Source organism: Hippoglossus hippoglossus, chromosome 9, assembly GCF_009819705.1.
Source record: "Hippoglossus hippoglossus isolate fHipHip1 chromosome 9, fHipHip1.pri, whole genome shotgun sequence".
NCBI lineage: Eukaryota > Metazoa > Chordata > Actinopteri > Pleuronectiformes > Pleuronectidae > Hippoglossus > Hippoglossus hippoglossus.
In genome coordinates, this window is record NC_047159.1 from 9,908,955 (window position 1) to 9,934,469 (window position 25,515).

The 25,515-nt window shown below is 43.7% G+C and overlaps 1 protein-coding gene across 1 annotated transcript in view; it reads right to left on the bottom strand.

Moving 5' to 3' along the window:
* Positions 1 to 25,515, bottom strand: part of aopep (aminopeptidase O (putative)) — a 70,450-nt gene that overhangs the window by 1,551 nt on the left and 43,384 nt on the right. The window contains exons 15-17 of the mRNA XM_034595263.1: positions 12,306 to 12,422; positions 6,822 to 6,908; positions 6,589 to 6,738 (exon numbers count right to left, since the gene is read on the bottom strand). Coding sequence (XP_034451154.1) covers positions 6,598 to 6,738; positions 6,822 to 6,908; positions 12,306 to 12,422 — 345 coding nt within the window. The 3' untranslated portion in view covers positions 6,589 to 6,597. The remainder of the gene's footprint in view (positions 1 to 6,588; positions 6,739 to 6,821; positions 6,909 to 12,305; positions 12,423 to 25,515) is intronic.

Below are 25,515 nucleotides of genomic sequence, written 5' to 3' on the forward strand. Positions count from 1 at the left end.
CTGCGTGTAGAGAAGGAGGGATGGAGGGAAGGATGGATGGAGGGAGCTCAATAAGTTTATTTTTGGTGTCTTCCTCCCTGTTGCCTCGTGCTTTGATGTGCCGAGCACCATTTCCCTCCCATTAGAGTGTAATAAATCACCTTTCAGATACTGGCCCTGATCGCTATTCCTCTCCTCTACAGGCCTTTGATGGTCATTACTCTTTTAACAGGCCCTAAATATAGGTCTAAAAATGGCAGGCTCCACATGGCCCTCATTTCTAATTTACACATCTGTCCCCGCTTAGTCGCCATTTTGTCGTGGTGAATATAGAGCGTAATAATACCTCCTCGGGGCTCCGGTGCTGATCGCTCAAAAAAGACGGGCCAGTTTTAAAACACATTAACAGCCATCTGTCACTGTTTTGATTTGCATTACAATCAGGTGGAATGAAGGTGGACGCCCACGTTCAAGAGACATTTGTATGTTCAGTTGCTTTGTGTCAATACTGGAAACTTTCAGTCGTACATGATTCTTTGTTGAATTTGTTTTTCTGAGGTTTACGCACGAAAATGTATTGATCATTATTTGGCAGATGGAGCAGATGTAAATAAACAATATGATAAACATGCACATATTGGTAAGGACCTTTTCCTTAGTTTTTATTAATGAAGCTTATCGACTGATTCCAGAACGCTCCCTCACTAAACGCTGTAATACTGGAAACAAGGCATGTGGTTTGACCCTATTCCAAATTCTTCCCTTTTTCCGGGATCCCAGCTTTTTCTTTCTCTTATCTGAGACGATACAGTAAAAGCATTTCTCGCAAAGTAAATCTATTTTCAAAAGGGTTAGGGTTACCCTTCAATTCACCCAGAAAATGACACCGACAGACCCAAGTGATGGAAGGCTCTGAAATCATCTAAAGATTTCCATCGGTGGCGCCTCAGTCCTGTTTTCATGCACAGTGTGAGAATCCATCTGCTTTATGTCTGGATCCCTCCTTCCTCGAGCTGAGATTAGATCAGAAATCAATACAGATCAGCCGGGGACGTACAGACGCTACTTTTCACTGCCAAACTGATTTACAGCTAGAAGGATGATTTTAAGAACAGATTTCATGATCATCCTGTCCACCTTCTTTAACTCTGCTGTTTCTGGAATCTCTTTAGATCTGGTTCACTTAAACGTACAATATGTATCTTCAGCCGCTAAAGGTCTCTCAGTCAAAACAATAACAAAAGAGCTAGTCTGATGACATCATGAAACCGTGTGGGATTATGGGAGTTGTTGCCATTGCCGATGAAAATCGATCTGATGGGACTCAAGTGCAAATCGTGTTCACGTGGGAGGTCCTGTGTTTTATTCACGTTACACAGTAAACAGCAGTGAATAATGCTGATTCAGTACGAGTGACCAATACAATCAGAGAGAGGAAAAAACAGCCAACTGGCAAACTGGCTACGAGGAAGTTGTAGACGAGGCCAACATGACCAAATTAAAAGACGATCACAATTAAACGTTACCTTAAATAAAATAGTGGATATTTCTGGGTTTGAACATTGTTGGAAACATTTGAGATTATTTAAGTTCACGAGTCAACAAAATATAACAATTTTTTTAGACATTGTCACATATTATTTCTTTAAACTGAACTGATGAGCCGTTGTGATCAGCTGGCGTGTGATGGTCTTTTCCAAACATGCAAACAGAGCCTAACAACCAACTAACCCGAACCAGATAAAACCTTTTATCCGCGATTGGGTGACACGTTTGAAAAAAGGCATTAAAAGCAACTGGTCCCTGATTGATGAAATATCTGTCAGCAGTATTAAGTCTCCCCAGGCCTCATTAGCACTGGAAGCACAGTCTCTCTCCTGAGGTTTCCTCGCTCTCACCTTCACTATAGAGCTACGGAGCGTGCAACCAGCGTCATCTGCAAAATAACGCTACTTAACTAAAACGAGACAGAAGTGGAGAGGGGCGAGTACAAGAGCAAGGAGGGAAGATGAAAGACGCAGAAAGAACAACAGACACAAAGTGCAGCTCATTAGTAACGTTGCCCAGCGGTTTTGAATATGCCAGGAGGGGTTTGATTCGTCTGGGTGAGACGGGGTCTGGGGCGGAAGGTTTTTCACATTTGAGCAAGAGTTGAAGGAAAATGTGGGATGAGGAGAAAGGAAGGGGGGGAGGAGTGAAATGAGATAAGAGAATGAAGGGAAAGGTGAAAGAGGATGCGCGCACACACACACACACACACACACACACACACACACACACACACACACACACACACACCACAGAATCTTTCTCTTTCACACCCGCTCATTGTCTTCTCTTGTCTGCTTGTCTGGGTCATGCTCTCCTCAGGTGCAGAACTTAGCCACTGTGAACAAAGAGGAAATCAATCACTGTTCACCAATCAGCTAAGCTCTGTGCCTGGCTGGAGAGAGGATACAAACGCTGCCTGTCTGTCTGACTGACACGTACACACATACGTACACACACCCACACACACACTCCTACACTTCTTCCAAACACCCACATCTGGCCCTCTGGCTCCCTCATCATCCTTTTTTTCTTTTCCGCACTTCAAAATCATCAGCTCCTCAAACACAATCACACTCTTAGATAATCATGTCTTTTTTAAGTTTTTTGGGGGAATGAGTGTGTTTTTGTGTGTGTGTGTGTAGTGGGGGCTCTGGTTACCATAGCAGCCGGCTGGGTCAGGGCTGTGTGGTAATCCCTGGCAATGTGATTTTATCATAAGTCACAAATCAGCACGCCAGGAACCCTCACAGCTCAGACATGAAAGAACAAGATCTCCTCCCTCTCTCTCTCTCGCTTTTTTTTTCCTGCTACGTCCTCAGGTCCAGTCCACCGCTAAACCTGCCACCACTCACACATGGAAAAACCTTTCTTTTTATTTTTTTTGTTCTTTCTTTCTCCCTCTCTTTCCCTCCCTCGTGTCTGCCATCAGGGCTCCAAGTCATGGAGGACCGGACCTGTAGATCCTCCTCGCTCCCTCTCCTCGCACACTAGCTCCTTGGTTACCCCTCTCCTCCTCTCCCATTCGCCACGCTTGGCTAACCCGGCGATATGCCCCTCATTAAGTGGATCAAGAGGGATTCCAAAGGCATGTACCAGGGGAAGAAAAGAACGAGAGAGTGAACAGGGAGGGGGGAAAAGAAAGAAAGAAAGAAGGGGGGGGGGGATGAGAGAATGAGAGGGAGAGACCACCCTTCTCTTTTTAAAGGGTTGTGCTTTTAGGTCTAAAAACACAGAGGAGGGAGTGTGCCTTGAGAGACATGTTGTTTTCAATTAAACCCTCTCAGGCCGCCTCAGCTTGATCCCACTGTACTGTGGTCTGTCTGTGCCTGTCTGTGTGTGTGTCTGTGTGGGAGTGGGATGGGGGGGGGACAGTAAAACGTAAATCCATCTCCCCACAGTATAATATGCAACAGCAGCGAGGAGATCTGTTCATCCATCATTTTAATTGGAGAGAGATTTGGACCCGAGCTCAGCTGACCACCGTGATCCATCGATGTTTACAGAGGCTTGTTTGCTTCGGCCCGGTGGGAGGCAAAAGTAAAAGTTAGGACATTCATCTCTAAGTGTTCTGTTTCTTGTTTTGTTTTTCGGTCTTTGCTGCCCCATTTCATTCCTCCTGTACTTGTGGGGCGGCTCCACAGGGGGGTGTAGCGAGGGGGTGAAGGATGATGACAAGAGATCTGCAGGCACAGACAGATAGGCGCTACGAAAGTGTGTGTGTGTGTGTGTGTGTGAGAGAGAGAGAGATTTATCAGGACTGAGCCAGATGCTGAGCACTTGTCTAGAAAGCCTTTAACATCCTGTGCAAATGTGTGTGTGTGTGTGTGTGTCTGAAGATAAAACGCCGTCATGTGGTGGCTCGGCCTCGGACTAAAAAAAGAATTAGAAGGTGTAAGGCTCAGGTTGATGTGGACGAGCCTCTCGACGTCGCCTGTGTTGACCGAGGTCGCAGACGCCTGGTTTGACCTCACGCTCACTGAACTGGGGGACACGCTGGACGATAACGCAGCAAATAGATTATGTGTGAACTGGTGGGAGGTTAAGAAATCAGAGAACACTGAGCAATATATACATTTTATCAAAATCTTACTAAAATGTACGTTAAAGCTAGGGTTGGTAATCCTGCTTGCAAGAGCAGGTTACACTCTCTCGTCAAAGCTGCGTCCCTGTAACACATGAACATGTGCGACTGTGACTCACTCGCTAACGTCTGGTCATGTGCAGTGAGAGCACGGGCAGGAAGGCTGGTTAGTGACAGACAGGTACGCCAACTCATAATTTAATCATGTCCGAATGAAATGATTGGTCATGTTGATCACTGTCCTGCGAGGGCCACACACACCGGCTTCTTCTCTTTCAGTTTTTAGTTCAGATGACTTTATTTATCGATGGCTATCGGGGCATGAAGAGGATTTCTACAAATCCAATAAAAAGTGTTTTTATCCTACCTTAAATTACACATTCAATTACATCATTGTATTGTAACATTATAGTAATGCATAGAACAATTTCTTTGTAATTCAGTATTCTCTCTGAGCTCCTCTCCCTTGTCTTTGAAGAAGGCAGGGAGGAGATATCAAGAATTTCCCAGTACCACCGTGTACGTTTCCGGGAGGACGTTCCAGTCAAAATCTGATTAAATCAACCGAAACCTAAACTGTGACGATCTTTAAAATCTGTTAATAACTTAATTCCCAATGTTTGCTGTTTCTTTCAGCTTCTCAAATGAGGATTAGCTGCTTTCCTCTAAAGTCACAATGATGTAAAATAGTTTCTGGTCTGTTGGGCGGACCAAAAAATGTGAAGATTAGTTTTGGAGTGTGAAATTCTGCAGAGAAAAAAAACCTAGATATTTAAAAAAATTAATGTAATTTCAGTAATATATCCATAGTGTATTGTATATAACACTGTGTTTTACAGCCTTGAGGAATAGCCGGGGTTACTGTACTGGTAGTGTTGAGACAAGAGCCATGTAATTGCCTGCTCTCATTATTCACAGGTGGTTCCAGGTCTGTTATAAAAAAAGATCAGCGGCTTCAAAGAAACCTGTCTCCACTCAGGTCCTCCCTTCCGCTCCCTCTTCCTCCCTCTTCTGTCCGTCTGTCTGTCCAAACCATAAATTTCGTGTGAGACCAATAAACCCCTCACTGTTCAGAGTCGTCAGAAAAGCCCACTGGTTGACAGTTGTGGTTCCGCATAGACCCCCCCCCACACACACACACACACTAACACACACATGGGAGGAATTTCAAGGTCAAGAGGATAAAAATCACCCTCCATCGAGCAGAGTCCGTCTCCAGCCCCTCAGAAAATGCTTGCTGACCCGTTCTCTCTCTCTTTCTCTCTCTTCCCTCCCTCGTTTGTTTGAGGAACACATTCCCAAATTCCTTCTCTGACAAACACATCCTGATGGCGCTGCTGTGAAACCACGGAAAAGGCCCCATTCTGAGTGTACAAACACGCACACACACACACTCAGTGGGCTCAGGAAGGAATGTGCTGTATAGGTAGCCAAGTGACTCAAGTGTGGACTGTCCGCTGGGGCAGATGGAATCAGGATCAGTCCAACACAAAGCTTTCTTTTCACAGAAGCCATTTCAGATTAAAAGGTCAGATGCGAGATAAAATATTGACTTTAAAATGTAGAAATACTTCAAGACAGAAGAAGGAAAACAAGACGATTTGAAACGATCACATGATGCAGATCATTGTTTCCTATCTGACGCCCATCCAAGCTTTATTATAGGGATGTTACTGATTCTTATCACCACAGATGGTTCAAGTATAAAAGCACCAGCCAATTAAAAAGCATCTGGTTTCACACTATATTTCGTCGAGAGACAAACTATTAGAATACTGATGAAATATGTCGAGCCCGACCAATTTATCTGTTGGCTGATGTAAATCAATATGAGCCTTTCACTCACACTCACACTCACACACACACACACACACGCACACACACACGCACATTTATATATCCCTAGTTGTGAGGACACTCGTACTCTGACCTAATTCTAATTCTAACCTTAAAACCAAGTCTTAACCATGAAAAAACCCTTTGAAGTAAAGTGGACCGGCCCAAAATGTCCCTGCACTGAAGTTTTTTCCTCACAACCATAGAAAGACATGTACATCAGTTGCAGTGTTCATCTTTGCAGATACGCACAGTTATGAAATCTTTTCTTTTTACAGAATAATCAATGCAGAAAAGATTTTACATTTTACGTAAAAAAGGGTATTTTCTTAATTCAAGTTCTATATATTTGGTTGAATTTGTGTTTTTTAAATAATTTTATAGTCATTTATAATTAAGTTTATGGTTAAACTGTAAACAATGCCTGAATAAAATGTCTTTGTCATAAAGGTTCGATAACAACATCTTAGGAACCATTGACATTTTATATATATGTAATAGGAAATGATTTACTCCTTAATATCAGTATCAACATCAGGCCCCATGATGCACATAGGTTTGCCTTTAGAAATACGAGCTCCGCTAAAAGACAGAAAACAGTTTGACACCCAGTGAATAAAAAGCTGAAGATGAGACTTCACCTCCAAACGTCACAAGATCATCTCCTCCACCACTCTACGTGCCGATTGGTCCATCTCTTCCTGGACCAATGAGAGGCAGCGACCTGCCAGAGCCTGCTGCTCGGGATCCTCGTGAACCATCAGCTCCCCGTACAGATACACACCCATGGCCTGGAACACACAGGTCATGGTTCTTTTTCTTACTTTGTGATACAATGACTCAGTGTTTTAAAAGTGAAGATATGTGTATTTACTTGGTCATGAACCAGGAAGTGTTCCACGTCTCCGTAAGCCTGAGTGTATCCGTGTTTGACCACCAGCTCACACCAGCGATGTCGGACCTGGAGGCAAAAACATATTAATGAAAAACAAATATAGATTTCAAGTTTGAAATCGAAAGAGCAGCATATTAATAACATGGACCAACACAGAACTTATAAAATAAAGAGTCCATAAAAATATATTAAACTTTTCCCTTTCGTTGATTTTATAAAAGGTACGAGAAATCCATACGCCCTCCTCTTACTGTGGGCAAATGGAACATCCCACCTGAGACAATACCAAGTCACTCAATGTACGGGGGTTTAAAGTTGGCTGGAATATCAAACCCCACCATTACACAGATGTTTGCAGGATGCATAGCGATGAGGTAATGTATCGTAATTCTCATTTCATCCACGTCATCCATGACTGTGGTAAATCTGACCACAGACACAGGTCATAAAGAGGCAGTGATATTAAAATAAAACCAGCTTTAAGGAGTTAGGTTTTAAAAGTGATGACAAATCCCACAGTGTGTCTGTGGCTCTGATGAGGTTATATAAGGTCTGAGTTTCTGTTGCTCATTCAAACCACATGAAACCTTTACCAAATTCAATATACCCTTGTGTCAGGGTATACATTACTACTAAAGACAGATCAAAGAAGTATCCACATGCAGGATGGTGCCGATGGCAGAGATTCCTCCAAACGTCGCCATGTTGGAAGACATTTTACTCGTATGCTCTTTTGGTCAGTGCACTAGAACATGAATGTGAGCAGATCTCCCTCAAAGCCGGGAACAAAAGACAAACAGCTCGTCTGACAAAGCTGCAGGATCCACTGACAATGACGAGGTTGATCCAGAATCAGAGGATTAGCTGACGTGAACTTTGCTTTAGAAACAGAGCCATCTCAATCCAAAGTTCACGTGTAGAACTTCTATTTAAATCCACGACTATGTGTGTTTTCTGTATGTGTGCACGCGTGTATATTTGTGTATATTTGTGTGTGTGTGTGTGTGTGTGTGTGTGTGTGTGAAAGCTAATGCCTGGCCTTTCTCCCAGAGGATCAATAGGAGCTCTGTTGCCGCAGTTACAGGAGAGATCAGAGACTGGCTCTGTCCCTGCCTCAGCCACCACCCATCATCATCTGCTGCGAGCGTGCACGTGACCAACGGTGCACGTGCGCAGGCGTGTGCACGGTCGAGTTTTAGGGGCGCAGACACACTGATGATAAAAGAGACAGAAGGACGATGGAGAAAAAAAAAAAAGTCCAGATGAGAAATCTGTTAAAGCACCGTCACTACGTTAAAGCCTGACAGTTTCCCTCCAATGGTTTTTTTTGTGGCTGTTTCAATCTCCTCCATAACCATCTCCTCCACACTCAGGATAATAAACTAGTCCTTTGGAGAGGACAGTGACCAAGCGTGGGATTTTCAGTGATTGATTCTATTTCAGCAGCTCAAGCTTTGGGCTTTTCGACAGCGCTTGTACAGAGATTCATTTTAAGCTTTCTACAGAGGAGCCAAATGATCCACCTGAGTTCTGTGTCAATGTGGGAACACTCTTAATAGGAGTTTTATTTAACTTTCACTTGTTTGTGCTGGAAGTGTTGCGCTGCCCTCCACCTGTTTATGCAGCAGGATGAAGGCAAACCGAGCGATGCTTCACTCAGCAGACGCACTTAAATCCTCACATTAACTCTGAAAAATACTAAATAAACATGAGCTTAATTGGTCTCAGAAGGGATTTCTACTTCCTCCTTTCATCCAACTTTAAAAGTCTCTCTTCTGCTGTTTATGCTCGGCGTCTGTTTGCTCAGAAAAGCTGCAAAAAATCCCACAGCAGACCTGACAAAAGACAAAAAGTGGAAGTCAAGTGTATCTTCTACCTTCTGCCCACAAGGGAACACTGATATATGTGTGTGTTTGCTTTCATTAATGTTGGAGTGTGCACAAGCAAGTATAGTGCGTGCGTGTGTGTGTGTGTGCCCTCTGGTGCCATCCCTGCCCTTTTGGCCTGCGAAGCCCCAGCAGCTGTTGCCTGCGCTGGGTTACATTCCTGGGGAGAGCCCTGGGGCAGAGCAGCTGCCTGGTGCACCTCTCCTCACCCCCTTATTTTTTTTTTTTTTGTATTCGTTCCCCTCTGGCTGGGGCCCCTCTCTCTGACAGCACATGCAATTACACAGTGACATTCCTTCATTTATTACTGCACCCACACCCCTGCTTCACCCTACACTTCCACCAGTCCACACACACACGCTACAAGTCATGCTAACGTACTTTGTGCTCGCTCGCGTGACAAGTAATCTTGCAATCAGACACAGGACTGACACGCAAAAGCATGCATGGAGTGAAGAGACAAAACGCAGTGTGATTTGTGCACATATTGCACTCCAGCACGGTGCTTTATTCCCTTTATCGGCAAAAAAGCGATTGAAAATGTCGAACTATTCCTTTTAAGTCTTTATCCCTCTTCTGCATTCGCGCTCCACAACTATCCATTTGTAGCCATTATTATTTCCCATCAAGTCATTTGCCCAATGGCACCTATTAGGCCTGGAAGGGATTTCTTCCTCTGTAATCCCTCGCAAGGTTTTTAAGTTTTTCCCATTAGAGTGTTTTTGCTCACTTGAGGAGCTGTTTTTGTTTCCAGTCTTCTATGAGCCTGTGAAGCCCTTTGAGCCGTTTTGATTAAAGGCTGTATAAATAAACGCAAGGTGACTTTTTCTGTAGTATTTCCCTCTCAGGCACTCCTTTCTGAATAACTGTTTCCCCTCGTTCTCATCGTCTCCCCCGCTCCACATGTTGCGGCTGGTTGAACCAGACGCTTCTTGATGTGGTCTCGTGAAGTCTCCAGTCACTGGAGGAGGAAACGTAACCTGTGCACCACACACACAATATGCCCAGTGTGCTTGACCAACAGATGGCCTTCGACACACTCCCACAAAACCAGAAATGCACTCACGAAACCACACACACACACACACACACACACACACACACACACACACACACACACACACACACACACACACACACAGAGAGAGAGAGAGATGCACGTGCGCATGTAGGGGTCACACAGCATCTTGCATCACATGAGGCTCTTATGAAAAGCAGTCACGCACACATTTCTCATACATGCAAACACATGCTCGGGCTCACACAGACTCTCATACACGTATTCATGGTCACTCACACCGCTCACAAAGCAGCTCGCTGCACGCACACCGGCGGTCAGCCACATATTTCCTTTCACTATTGTGTACGTGACCATGCAGAACACATACGGGGAAACTTAAGCTCGCACGCCAGTCGTCACAGCAACAAAAACCCAAAGACGAGCTCCTTTTATCAAACTTTGAGAGGTTTGCAGAGAACAGAGGTCAAGCGTGCTGTGCTGCTATATAAGAAATGTACAAGGCGATCAACAAATGACGTAATAACAAAAAAATGTCATCAAATGTGTTAATTAAAATGACTAAATATCAAATTTCTTGTCATTTACGTGGTGTCAAATCCTCATTAGATGAGTTACTGATCACTAGTGGGCCCTTTAACAAAGTTCTATTTTCAGGTGATCCATCAGTCGGATCACAATGCATTCTTACAAACCGCCTTTCAGAAACCATCACCATCATTCCCATAATTCAATATTCATCCACTCTGAAAAGCTCTCACTCTCTCCCAGGCAAACAGTAACGGGGCTCCAGAGGCGGAACAGCACTCAGTCCTGTATTTATCCAGGAATTTGAAACAGATCAATCATCAATCTTCTGAAGAGGATGTTGTCTCAGGCAAAGAAAAGCTGAGCGAGAAGTGGAGACAGGAAAGAAAAGGCAAGAAACAGAGTGACAGACAGACAGAGAGGAGAATAAATGGCCACGTTTATAAGAAGAGATGTAGGTGATTAACCTCTTCTGAACGAGATCACTAACATTAGGACTGGACCATTGCCTTTAGACAGGTGTGTGCAGCTGTGTGTGAGTGTTTGTGTAAATGTGTGTTTTTTTTCCCATGCATGACTATGTGCATAATGGCCCCATGTATTTTTAGAAAACACTGAAAGTTGTTTCCTGGAAATTACGGAGGCAAATCTGCTTTCATCTGCCAGGAAGTGGGACTAAAGAGGCCTAAAGCCTAACGCTGGACCCGCGGGGCAAACGCAGAGTGACCAGGAGGTCCATCATGAAAAATGAAGAGTATCATTATAACCTAAAGAAGTCCAAGTTAAGTCTCTGAAACAAATCCTGCTTTCAGATTCATAGGATGCTTTTGAAACATAGATTTAGATGAAGAGGGTTTTTTTTATTGTGGGAACTTGAACACGAGGCTTGTGAGGAATGTAAATAATAAAAAATGGTCATTAAATGCATCTTTAGATAATCTAGATCAGTGTCAGCTGGCTCCACCCTGTAGAACATCTGAGCCCCATTATATACATCAGTGCCCCAACAAAACAGCTCATATAACTAATAAGAACTTGTGAAGAACTGAATATGTATCAAATGTTTCTCTTCCAGAAAACCCATGTGTTAATGATGGGGGTTAGCGTGGACAGTTTACGGGCTCTGCCACAGCTGTACAGTGAGGAACTTTTTATCTGTCCACGCACACTCACAAAGACACACACAGACAGAAGAGCACAAACAGACATGGACACACTCACGCTGACTCACAAACATTTTTAATAGTACCATTAAGAAACTTTGTGCTAAAACATGAAGCGAATACTTGTGGGCTTCAGCCGTAAAGAAGAGAGCTGCTATTACAGCAGAAAATTACTACACATTACTGAGCGCTGCGTCGTGGGATGGGAAGGGAGACTTTTTATTACCGGAGGAGATCGAGAGAGTTTGGAGTCGTACAGACTGGCGACAAATTAAAGGAAATAAAAACAAAGTGTCATAGTAAGGTGTTGGGCCAGGAACAGCTGGAAGATCAGCTTCAGTGTTCCTTGATGTTTATTTACCTGCACCAAGGAGGTTGGCAGGATTATGCAAAAACTACTAAACCAATTTTATTGAAACTTGGAGGAAGGGTAGGAGATGAGTCAGGGAAGATGTGATGGCGGATCCAGGATTTCTTTTAAACTTTCTTTAACATTGCGAGATAGGATGAATTTCACCAATAATTAATGGATCTTGATAAAAAAACAATCCGTCATATTCAGGGGACTGGTATCTATGAGTGTGTGGAATTTGACTGTTGGGCCTTGGTGGAGGTTCTGGAACTTTACTGACGGGATGAACACCATTTTTCTAAAAACAAATAGCACTATCAAACACATTGGTTAAAAATCTCCCATCGCTGTTGAACTGCAGATCTGGTGAATGTTGAAGCCACATTTCATTCACATCATTTCCCCTCATACCCTGTGGATGAAGGATAGTCATCCTGTTTCTCCATCTGTACATTCGCTTGTGTGTGGGTCCATTCTATATGTGCATGTGTGTTGTGTGTCTGTGTGTGGACTCACCTCAGCGTCTTGCTTGTGCGGGTTGTAGGTCCTCTGCAGAGTGCGGATCGTCGCCACGCTCAGCTCCGATTCCTCCAACAGAAGCTCCAGGAGCATCACGAGCTGCTCCGATGTCAACTGAGGAGACAAACCAATATACAATATTAATAGTGCTGACTAATACAAGCTCCTTCATAAACTTTATTGAGACATTTACTAAATATTATGCAAAGAAAAACAAATCCAGCACCCGAAACCTTTAAACCACTAAACTACCAAAATAATACAGACTAGCAAAATTATTCACGTATTGCAGACTGTGCACCCACCCACAAACACATTTACATTATTTTCCATAAATGTCATTTTCTTCGCTGTACTGGGAAAGGTTTGATGAAAAGAGAAAAAACATTAGGCAATTAATACAGAGGGAAGTGAGGAAACATAATAACACCGAGCTGAAGCGGTGATTAAATAAACATGATAAACCAAGCAAATTCTGTACAACTGGGAAATACTACAAAAAAAAAGGCAAAAGAGGACAGACGAAGGGAAAATAGGATTTGGACCGAGGACAGAAAGAGAAGTGAAACAAAGCAATGAAGAGTTTTTTTTTTCTATTGTTGTATTGTAGAGAAACTGTTCAGGGACACAAACTGCCAAAATAAGACATCTTTTAGAAACCATTAGTCTTTGTAGACTGCAGTGAAACCCCCTGATTGAGATTAAAACATAGGAAACGCTTTGCTGCTGCTTGTTACTAGCGAATGCACTCTTCTGCTGAGTTGAAACCTCAAGGAAACAATCTATTTTCTTCTGATGACTAAAATCATCAGGGATGGCAGCAACTCCGCAGTGACTTTAGGTGATTTTTCCGCGGATGGATGTGGGCAGCGATACGACAGAGCGACTTCCTCCTCAGGGGGAACATGCTGTGCCCAGCCTTGCCTCGCCTGCCTCTCTCCCTGTTATACCCAGCACTCCCAGCTGCACTTTCTCTCTGGTCCCACTCTGGGACACAATTAATGGCTGAAGGCTCAGTGGAGGCGAATGTGAAAATAGGTATAAAGTGCGTGTGTGTGACTGAGCGAAGCAGAGCACAAAGGGGGAGGAAAACACAAAATGACAGAGAAGGAGGCAGATGAAACTCTTCTCTTCATGTAAACACAGGCAGTGAGATTACGGTAAATAGCTGCTTTTGTGTAATATATATTTTAGAAAGAGCCTCTCCACTTAAATCTGTGTTTGGTAAACAACCTCCCAAGCACTGCTGGGAAACAACTTGATCGAAAACCAAGACGTATTTCAGCATGTAGCTGTTGGAGCTGAGGGAGTAACACCTAGATTCTAGCTGGCAAATGCTCAAATCAAACACGACTGCCACTCCTGCTACACACACACACACACACACACACACACACACACACACACACACACACACACACACACACACACACACACACACACACACACACACACACACAGATGATCATATAACTCTGGAAAATCTGGTATCCAGTCTTTCCCTTCACCCTCTATTGACTCTCCTCCCTCCGTCCCTCCTCCCTCCATGTTGTGAGGGCTGCGTGTTGTCTGAAGTGGCGTCTCCATTTCTAAAGGGGTCTCTTTGGGGCCCACCCATGATCCTCCTCACTCCCTCTCCCACCCTTTGAAAAGAGAGGAGGTCCACGGCAATAAAACGCTGCTTTACACACACACACACACACCTGTCCGTATGTACTTATGGTGGTAATCAAAACGTCTGTACCAGTGTCTCAAAAAACAAATTCCTAGTCAATGATGGTACATTAAAAATCTTTTTATATTGTTAAAGTGATCCTGCCACTGTCTCTCCACACACACACACACACACACACACACACACACACACACACACACACACACACACACACACACACACACACACACACACACACACACACACACACACGATTGCTGATCAAAATGATCGTGGAATTTGAGTCATGTTTATGGATCATATTATGTGCTATAAAACTTAATGAGGTTATTTTTTTGGATTATATTCAACCTCATTTCTACATCGACAGGCTGAAAAATATTTGACCATAAAAGTTAGATCTGATGTGAAAATATAGAATTGGGAATTAAAGTAAAAGCTGAATATCCATCCATCATTGCCTAAAACCTAATTTTATCTGTGTTATATTACTGAAGTGATTGTCAACTGCTAGAAGGCTTCATGTCAGTGGGGGTGTGTGGGTGTGTGGTGGGGGAGGAACAGTTCAGGGGGAGACAGGGGAAGAGATCAGGGGAGAGAGAGAGAGCAATTATAGGGGAAAAGGTGAACTCCATGGCTGAGTACTCCTTATTAATGGGTAGAGTCTGAAGAACACTTGGCACATGAACACTTGCAAACAGCGCAGACACCGACACACAAACACACACACACACACACACACACACACAGTCCAGAGCCTTGATCATGTCATGGTTAACAATAGCCCTTAATAGTACAGTGCTGAAAGCACTTTACCACTGAAGGGGGAAACATATTCCCCTCATCTCAACGATCCATGAGAAAAGATCTTCTCATACACACGCACACTGCAGAATTCTGTCACATAAAAAAAGCATTCATTGTCCATCAAAGCTGAGGAATGCTAATGATGAAAAAGACAGAACATACAGTCTCTCTCTGACTGACACGCACACGCACGCACACACACACGGCCTGTAATCTCGCTCATATGGACATTACATATATATAAAAGAATGTACAAACCAAGTCTATATTGAGTCGAGCTTTGCAAGGACCTCTGGGAAATATACTGCTGAAATGTCCCCTTCACACACTGACCTCTAAACCTCGGCAGAACAATGACACACATGTACATACACACACACGTGTACATTGACAAATATAGACTGTTCACCGTGGTGACTGACAGCTCAAGGAGCAACGGCTATAGGGTAAAAAAACAGGATACGATTTCCACCACAATCTATAAATGACATAAAGTATACAGAGTGTGTGTGTGTGTGTGTGTGTGTGAGCACATACATGTACGGTATGTGTGGGTGTATGTGAGTATGGTCTAAGCAACACTCGTCATGCATGTTTGTACAGAATAAATCAAAGCTTTAAAGCTGTTGTTCCTAATGAGAATACAAACACTCTCACTGCATCATTTCATGCTTAATTGTGATATTTCCACTTTAAAAATCAATCAGGCTGCAATACAAGACTATTTAACAGTTAAATGAGATTATTTTGTGCTGCACCTCCTTCTCTTGTGGAAAGTATGAAAAATAGTTTTCCAAATCCTTTATTTTTTATATTCTCTTACATCATTTTTCTTCGCCCCTTCCAACAATCCATCACTTGTTCAGTATTTCCATAGCAACGGCACTGAGCGGCACTCTCTGCGTTCTGTACGGTACATAGGCGAGCGAGCCTGTGTTCTTCCTCAGGAGCCTGACAAGACTGATTGAATATTTTCATTTTGTTCGCCTATTCCTTGCATCCTCTGTGACATACAGGGTCACGACCTGCTCCTGTTTTCATCTCTCGCCGTCCTAAGTGGTCAATCGGCATTTACCGTCACATCTCTGCAAGAGGCACCTCAGATAACCCCTGCTAACTGAATCATCGCTGCCTTCTCCTGCTTCTGGTTTGCAAGCAATAACCACCAGTCTTGGTTTTTACTCCTATTTTTTGTCATTTGTCAAGTTATTAGAGCGGTATGTCTTTACTTCTCCCCTCTGATTGCTCGTAAGTTCATTGTAAGTTGTTGATAATAGAAAATAGAAACGGGAAATGGCAGAAAAATGTGGACAAGTTAAGAGAGATAATAAAAAGAAAGAAAAGGCACCAAAGGGATTGTGTGATAGGTCGACTATTGGACAAACTGACCATAAAATCTGTATTTGGCCTCCAAAGAACAGAAGAGAACCTCTTTCCCTTCTCTTGGTGCCAATAAATAGAACACAGAGGTGCTCCTAATGCTTTTCATCCTTTACCTCCTCTCTCACTCCCTGCCTCTGTATCCACTGGGGAGAGGCCGCCGCTTGTTCAGTCACACTGCATTATGGGGGCTGGAGACATCGAATAAGTGTGACATTATAAAACCAAACTGTGATTTCTGAGAGGCCATTGAACCGTGTGTGTGCGCGTGCGTGTGATGCCATTCAACCGCTCGGCTGCCTTTTATTTCTGTCTGACCGCAGGCTCGTAAAAACACATTCTGGCACCAGCAGCTAAAGGCCTCAGCCCACGCCGCCTCAGGTACTAAGGTTTCACTCATTCTTCCCCTCAAATCCCTCCCTTTCTCTCTCCTTCTGCCTCTGTCTGCATGGCCGTCTGCTCCCGGTCGCCATACCAACTCCGTTTTTTTTTTCTCCACTCGTCCTTTCACTGGTCCAAACTGTGCGCCTGGCTCCTCCAATTAAAATCCCCTCCTCGCCTCCTTTATCTCTCTTTGTCCATCTTTATTTTACACTTGATTTAAGGGCCCAAACATCCATCTCCTCAAACGGCACCGGCAGGCTCACGTCTCTGGGAGAAACAGTGCTCCAGGCAGCTGTTAGGATCCTCTCGACAGCCATGACAGCATAAATAGCATCGCAAATATGTACACTTTTAATTAGCCTGTAACTGCTCCATACAGCTGCACAGAATTAAAATGCAAAGCAAAAAAAAAACTGGGCAGGTGGTCACAAATAAAATGGCAAGCAGGAGACTAAAGAGTGGAAAGGAAACCAAGTGATGTAAAGAAACTGGTGGTTGTTCTGGAACATTAAATGTTGATCCTTTCCACAATTCTTCTTATAGTTCTATAGCACTCAGTAGAGCGCATACCTCCGCCAAGGACCAAGAGTCCCCTTGAATTCAGTCGAGCTGAAACTGCACACACCTATAGAAATCAGTCCCCTAACTATGGCTGATCATCCGTGAATTATTCCCAAGGAAATCAGGAAAAATGTGAAAGAACAAAACACTCAATCGTGCAATGTAAAAAAAAAACCTGGATCAGGTTCTTCATTCCATCCGTCCAGTAGCTTATGCACAATCTTGCTTATACCTCTTCAACAAAAAACTTTTAATTGCAGGTATACGCAAGTTTTTTTAAACACGGGTAAACCTGAAAACGAAAGTATAGGAGTTTGTCATTCTTTTTCTTCAACGTCACGAATGCACCGACAACTGATGCCCCCCCTCTCCCTCAAAGTGTCATGTTTCCATCACTGCCGATCAGAGGCAGACCAGATTAAAACCTGTGTCTTCTGCAGAGTCATATGACCTGGGATGCCCAATGTATCCATTCCCATTGCAGACAAAAGCCAGATGTTAGCAGGTGTTGCTGGTTTTTTGACCAGTGGAAAAAGGGGCCATCGAAACAAACAAATCAACCAACTTACAAACAGACAGGGGTGAAAACATAAACTCCTTGGTGCATATAAATATTAAGTATGACTCCAATGAATAAAGTGTAACAAATAAAGTGTGAGTGTTACTACCTTCCCCAGAAAGAAACAGATGACTTCCTTCCATCCTCACAACGTATAGCAGGAGGCCCCTTTGATACACTAACACAGTATGTAGCATCTGTTTGCCAATGTGTGGGAGAGTTAAGTAGTAACGAGAGGAGCCGTGTAAATATAAAATCCCATAAATATGATGAGTAGCTACTGAAAAACAAATTCATACACTGTGGGGACATGATACTGCAATCTTGTGGTTTCATGTGGCCTTAAAAGACATTAGAAAACTGCCTGCTGACATCATAGGTTTTGTAAACCAATTTCGGGTAATGGTCTGGAGAAAACACACACACACAAACACACTGAAAGGTTATCTGCGAGTCACGTGTTACCCTTTCAACTTGTGAAATGGAGCCGTCTCCTGCGTTATCATCGCCCAAAATGATGTCACACCTGCAGCGCAGTGACGGTCTCACAGATAGTGTCGGTCACAGACAGATGACCTCGGCGATGACTATCTGCTCATTAACGGCGTCCATTCTTTGTTCTCCACCCTGAAAACGGCTGTAATCAACATCTACAGCGTCTATCTCCAGGGAGCGAGAGCAGGATGAGGGTGTATGTTGTGATGTGTTTGTGTTTGTGTGTGTGGCGCTGGCTGCTGCAATCAGTCGTGAGCCCAATCATCATCATCATCTTGAATCAAAACATATAGCGAGCTTTTCAGAGAGTCAGACAAACCAGGACCCAAAAGAAAATGACGGGTTTGAAGTTTTGACCTTGAAATCACGCCGATTGATGGGATCGGTTGTCTCATCAATGTAAAATCTGACGCAAACACGTGCGCTGACGACAGGTGAAGTGTCAGGATTGTTAGCCGGTATGAGAGCGGGTATAATGGGAGAGAAATATTGACAGCACGTACAACACACTGCCAATCAAATGTGCCCCTTTGGCAAACAAACAGGTCTATGTGCCTCATTTATTCGGCGTTACTCAAGTGTGCTGGATACATTTTTCAGCTCGTATGCAAAGACCGACGACCGTATGCGCTCTACATGAAAGCTTCATGTGTTCTTCTGCATGAATAGCCTATATTTAACCCCCTCGCTTTCCCTCTCACCCTTCAGGTTCACAGCCTCAGCAGCGAGGGGTCATCGCAGGGTTGCAAACCAGGGGTTAAGCTGAAAAAGCACACCCAGTTGACCTGGCAGTGTGGGGGGGGGGGGAAAGGACACACACATACATACAAAGTAACACAACTACACAAGAGTGGGCAAGTGCACATGTGCATGTACTTTCAGTGGGCAGGAGGCTCCGCAGCTCATCACATAGCTCTCCTTCATTTTCTCAACACGATTTATTCTTTCTTTGAGCAGCCACAGAAGGTGGTGTGTTTGTTAAGTAAAAATCTATGTTCCCCGCAATTTGGCAATGATCATAGAGGCAATTAACATGTGTCCTCTCCTACTCATTACCACTCTGACTCACACTCATTCACACATACACACACCTCCAAAACAGGGTAAGTTTAATTAATCTCTGGCACTTCATGCTTTGACGCAAGCCACAAATCTAGCCGTCTCTAGTGGATGCCTCCCTCGCCTCCCTCGTACCATTCCTTCCCCTCCCACCATCTATTGTTTCATTCCTGATGGAGACACAGACAACTCCTCAAGCGCAGAATATTTCTGTCGGACCTTTTTTTTCTCTCTCTCTCAATCTTCTCACCTTTTTCTTCCCAATTTTGAAAAGCACAATTTCCCTGTAGGGTAGCCCTGGTCTGGTCCTGGGGAGGCAGAAACAGACTTTGGCCTCCTCCTCATTGTGTCAACCAAGCAGTGTCTTCACATGCCTCTTTCACTGGAAGGGTATAACAAGCCCCCTTAGATCCAACTATGCTCCACGCAGGTGCTATAACCAACCGGGGGGAGTCACAAGCGGGAGCTGGACCGATGTCTCAGCAGTGGCTGCTGCCGCTACGAAAGCATTTTGCCTTCGCAGCACCCGGACGCCGTTCAGAAGACAGCGGCCTTTGAAACACAACTGGAACAAAAGCACAGCTGTTTGTGTGTGAGAGAGAAAAATCTGCAGCATTTGTGCTCCAGTGACACGTCAAAACAGCTGGACGCCAGCGCAGACAAAGAGAGAGGCGAGGAGGAAGGGATGGTGGAGGACAGAGATGTACAGACTTCTTGTGTCACGAAGGACAAACTGATATAAGCGCTTTTTTTTAAAGTTATCACATTAGTTAAGTCTGGTGATTTTCAAAATGTATATTACTGCAAACTAGTTCTGAATCATGTCAAAAGTTATTAATTGTACAAACAAGTATTATGCGTTTATCCAAAGGCTGTAATAGATCATAAATCTGTACCGTAGACCTCAAAGTATTAAAAACAAATCATGCTCTTGCCATAAATCTTTATAGTTTTAAATCTGCAGATTAAAATTGTTCCGACAAAAACATCATCTACCCGGAGATGATAAAGTCCCATTGACAGGACGTTCAATAATAGTAGTTTGGGATTGAGGCTCTCTGTCCTGAGCTTCTCCCACCAGACGAGTGCGGGCAGAATTTATTGCTTTTATTCTCCGACTCTCTTTTCGACTCTTTTTGGATTATTCAAGTCTTCCCTTTTTTTAGGTTGATTTGGCACCAGTTGCCGACGCTGGAACAGCGACCTTTCCTGTAGGATTTTATGTAGAAGTCTAGTTTTATCTAACTATCACTTGATTTACATTATTCTGGAAGGTTATTATAGAATTACTGCTCAATAAAGCCAGATATATGTCACCTACCCCAGCTTCAACGGGGTTAAACAATGTTTTAAACGTTCAAACTCTGACAATAAGTTTTCATATATAATGTTTGTTTCACATGTTTGGCAAGTTAAGCATAACTTTAAGTAAATCTTGACAGAATTACTCAAATAGATGCATTGTTCTTATTGGTGTTACTGTTTTTCTCTTTTCCAGTGGAGAGTTTCAGAGTCCTGTGATTTGTCTACAACCCGCTTCAGGGGGAGTTTATTCCTGCCAAGAACAAAATTCTGAGGGAAATGCTGACGTCTCTATCCAAAATTATCACCATATTGGAATCCACACATATGGTTATCTCACGGATCCTCAGCCGCTCCTTTCCTGAACACATAAGGAACGGAAGTCTGAAAGGTGACTAAGGCTGAAAATAGCAGAGCGCCCAGGTTTAATTTCCTCATGTCATTTGTTCAGGACTAATCCTGGGAGGGTGAGAGCGTGGCCCGGGGCTGCTGGTTAAATATTATCCCTGAGGAGGATAATAAAACAACAGCGGCTACCATCCACACAGCAGTTTCCTTTACAGGGTTTTGGATAAATATTATCGCTGGAGTCTTCTGCTCTTGATTATAATTACACGGGTGAAAAGGGCACAGAGACAGAAGGGTGCACACAAAAACTTTTGTCAGCTCCTGCGATTGACTGGTGGCAATTTCGTTGCCGTGCCATTTTGAAACGGTTAAGCTTCTAAATGTCAGCGCGCACACACACTGAAGGAGAAAAAAAAATAAAACATGCATAGAGCTCAGATTTGTCCATTCAAGTCAGGCTTAGCCAGATGACAACAATAATATGGGTGAAACACAAACATGGACCGGTGATGACCTCGACTGCGGAACGATAACATCTACTGCTGCTGAAAGACACACAGAGAAAGAGAGACACAGGGCCACAGAGGGAGAAGAAGAGGCGAGACAGGGACGAGGGAGTGGCGGAGGAAGAGGAGGCTGACATCGGCACAGCCTTCAAAATGAAAGGTCATAGTCAGGAGGAGACTATGGATCGTCCTGTGGTCCTGAGTTAAAGACAGATTTTGTCTTTCTGCAGGCGTCTGAGCTCAGTTAACAAGTTAGACCCATCCTTGTTGCTCTTTGTACGTTTGCGTGTGCAGTATAAATATATGCTGCACACCGACACACACAAACACACACATCCACCCACACAGAACTATGGAGTCATGCACAGACAGACAGACAGACACACACACACACAGATATACGACAGATGACACCACAGAAAGTATTTCAGAAAGAGCATCACAGAGACACAAGAAATTCAAAACCTGTTGTTTACTTTGCATTCAAACCACAGGAAGACAATCCTTTGTGGGTTTTTTTTGCTCCTCCGTGATAAGACCACTTCCAGCTTGGCAACGCATTATTTCCCAGACTGGGGGGTTTGGAGCTGAAGCTGTCGCCTGCAGTATGGCTGTTGGCAACAAGTGAATAGATTTTTACATGCGTCTGTCTGACTGTCTCGATGCTACATTACACCAGACCTTTGGAAAGATTAAGACAGTCGTTCTGTGTTGTCATTCCTTGGCAGCGTGAAAGACGCAGCCTTTTTTCCTTCAATACAACATCCTAATCTTTACTAGGACTTGTCTTTTACAATTCCTTATTTGTCTAACAAGCTTCAAATTATGCTCTTTCTACACTAATGCTGATATTTTGCAAAACAAACATTTCCCACTACGTTTGAGCCCCTTGTTTTAACGCCTTAGTGCAGACTTTGAAAAACCTTATTTAGGAACTTGTATTTTACACATTTTTCTCAAATGATAAATCCAGAAAATAATCTGCAGTTTAATCCAAAATAACAATAACCGCTACACATATGGAGGCTTGAGTCCTCAGGTTCAGTTCCATCCCAGCCCTTTGGTGCGGGTCTTCCCCCGTTCTCTCTCCCACGCTTTCACTGTTCTCTCAATAAAAGGCAAAAGACCCTACAAAATTACTAAAGATAATTGTTAACAATAAACTATGGTTTCAGAGAATAATGGAAATATTTCAGTTTAGGAGTGACGTTGCTTTCAAGTCTCTCCTCGCTTCTAGGAAGAGAAATGCTGTTTCTGGAACCGAAAAAGTAGAATGGTGTAAATTCTCAGCGAGAGGAAAGTGAAGACAAGCCCCCCCGCCAGTCACAGCTTCAGACACTTTCTAGTGGTTTCATGTGCTGCAATTTCTATTATGCTTAGCGGCTACGAGTCGTACAGCTGACATGACTTTGTGTGGAAACGTGTCTGTATGTGGGTGTTTTTGACAGGGCTAATTGCGTTAGGGCCGTCTGAGGGCGACGTTGGCTCCCCGGTCATTACCGGGAAAGACAGATGTTTTAGCACTCTGCGCCGCTTTTCGTACACGCACAGACACACAAAACATAACATTACGTACTACACCTATGAAAGCCATGACGTGATGCCTAAATCAGGTTTTATGTGAGAGGCATTGATTCATTTCCCACCACTAAAACGCCAAGCTCGGCTTTTACAGCCCGGCCCAATATTGAACATGACTCCACACTAAATATCCTGCCGAGGTCTCGCTGGGTTTAACACCGTGACCTCCGCGCTCCACTGTGTTTTTATGGAACCGCATTATACTTACTGTCTGAATTAGTGTTTGAATAGACCCTAAAATGAACAATGCGTAGCTGTGTGGGTGACAAAGTGCAGCGCTTGTTTTTGTACATCGTGCGGCGGCCATATTCAGCAGGCTGTGTTCTCGCGCTCGCTCTCTCCCTGATGCATTTTCCATGTGTGCTGGAAAGACAAACACAGCTGCACTTTAATGACACTCAAATGCTTCTGGGATTCAAAATGTGTGTGTGTGTGTGTGTGTGTGTGTGTGTGTGTGTGTGTGTGTGTGTGTGTGTGTGTGTGTGTGTGTTCGCAAGTTCTTTTTGACCACTACAGTGAAAACCCTGTTGCAGTTAGTCTCTGTGTAACTACCCCTCAGTCTACCCTCAGAACTCCCCCCTGCAACTGCCTCACTCTGCATGTGCGTGTGCATGTGAGCGTGCATGTGAGCGTTTCCTCAGAGAGTCATGAAGGCCTAAGTGGTATTTCTGAGCACCTATATGGCTGCCATTAAATAGCTTGTCAGCATCGTCAAACCTGACTGGTGATCTCTTATCACCCCTCTTAATTTTTTACTGTATACCTCCCGTTCACAAACACACACACACACACACACACACACACACGCACACAGACAACAGGGAGTCCCTGGACGAGACGAGACAGGCTGTGAGCTTCAAATGACCCCGAAAACAGAACTGCTGCTGAGTGATAAATGAGACAAATACACGCTGGCACTCACTCCCTCTCACTTTCTTTTTGTCTTGCTCTCCCTCATTAACGCAGCGCAAATGGAGCCGTCTCCTCTCTCTCCTCTCTTCCCGTCCCTGCACATAAATCTTCCCATTGCTAACACTTGCGGATAGATTTCATTTTTCTTCTGAAGCATCCTTTTCCTCGAGTTTTCTTTTACAACATATAAAAAGGGAAAACAGTTTACAGTCTACATCAGCTCGGCGGTCGGTAACTACGGACGTACAAGCGCCAAGAAATTCAGTATGAAACTGCCGGATTTTGTAATGAGATTAAAATTGCCTTCACAGGATAACGTGAGAAATGTGTTAAGAGTTTTTTCAGTCAAATACACTTTTTTATTGGAGGACACAGTATTTAACAGCAAAGAAACAGCATATTGACACAGCTGAGAATATGTTCTCTTGTGTGTATGTGGGATTGTTGGATTCATGGATTACTACACAAGTTTTGTGACAAAACCAAAAAGGTACAAACTCAAACAGTAATTCAAACACCCACACGAGTGCACTGAAAAGTTTTATTGGCAGGTAACGCTGGATCGACAGCGTATTGATGCAAAGCCAGTGTGAGAGAAGGGTGAATCAAACAAGCAGTTGTTTGCCACACTGATCCCTTGATTCCCTCTTTCCTCCTGTTCAGCACTTTTCACAACAGATACTGCAGAAAAATGACAAAGCCAGTACGATACTTTCATTGATCTGTTTTTCTTTTCTTTGCGCTCCAGCTCAGCTGTTTCTTTAGTCGTCCTGGATTCACCCTCTATCGCTCCCTTTCCACTCTGATTGGTCTCGTATAAGAGCTTGAGCCTTGAGGATTCCTCTTTCTAATGTACTCGGAGGAATGCAGCGATCCGTTCTTCTGTAGCTACCTCTGGGTCCGTATTGTAGGTCAGTGCCATGCCATGTAATAAAGAAGCGTGTGGGCTCTGTACTGTTGTCAACCTCTTCACAACTGTTTCTAAAGCTGAGGTGCACTTGTTCACACCCGGGAGAGAAAACTACATCCACCTATCTGTAAATGTTTCCATCTCTACATCCATCCATTAGTTATTTAGTTTTTGGAGCGAGTCCCAAGAATCTGCCATCCTCCTTTGAGTGCTACACAAACGCTCAACGCATGGTTGGAAATAAGATTTGAGAATTGGAAACGGCGCTGATGCAGGCAGGATATTTATATGAAGGAAACACAAACAAACAAGGAGGAGCGTGACCGTGACATAGATCGAGGTAACTGAACAGGAGAAGGGCTCTGACTAAGACAAGACAAAACAAGGAGCTCACGGTTTTGGCATGAAAAATTCTGACATGGACCAGAAAACCGGATTTTGAAAATGATGTAACAAGACCTTGCATCTAACAGACCTTCACAGCACCGGCCTCTTTTAACCACCTATGGGAGAATTGTGTCAAACAGTACAGAGAGGGTTGAGAGCTACAAAAGTACAATCGAGTGCTCAAAACAAACTCCAAACTCAGATGTTACAAGAGGCTTTTGCCTGCAACACACCAAACGGTGGAATCACAAAGGTGGAAGGAAATAAAGGCTGCCATAGCAACTTATGCAAAGACATGGCACCAATTTATATTGCTGAGAAAAGCTATGAGTAACAAGTAA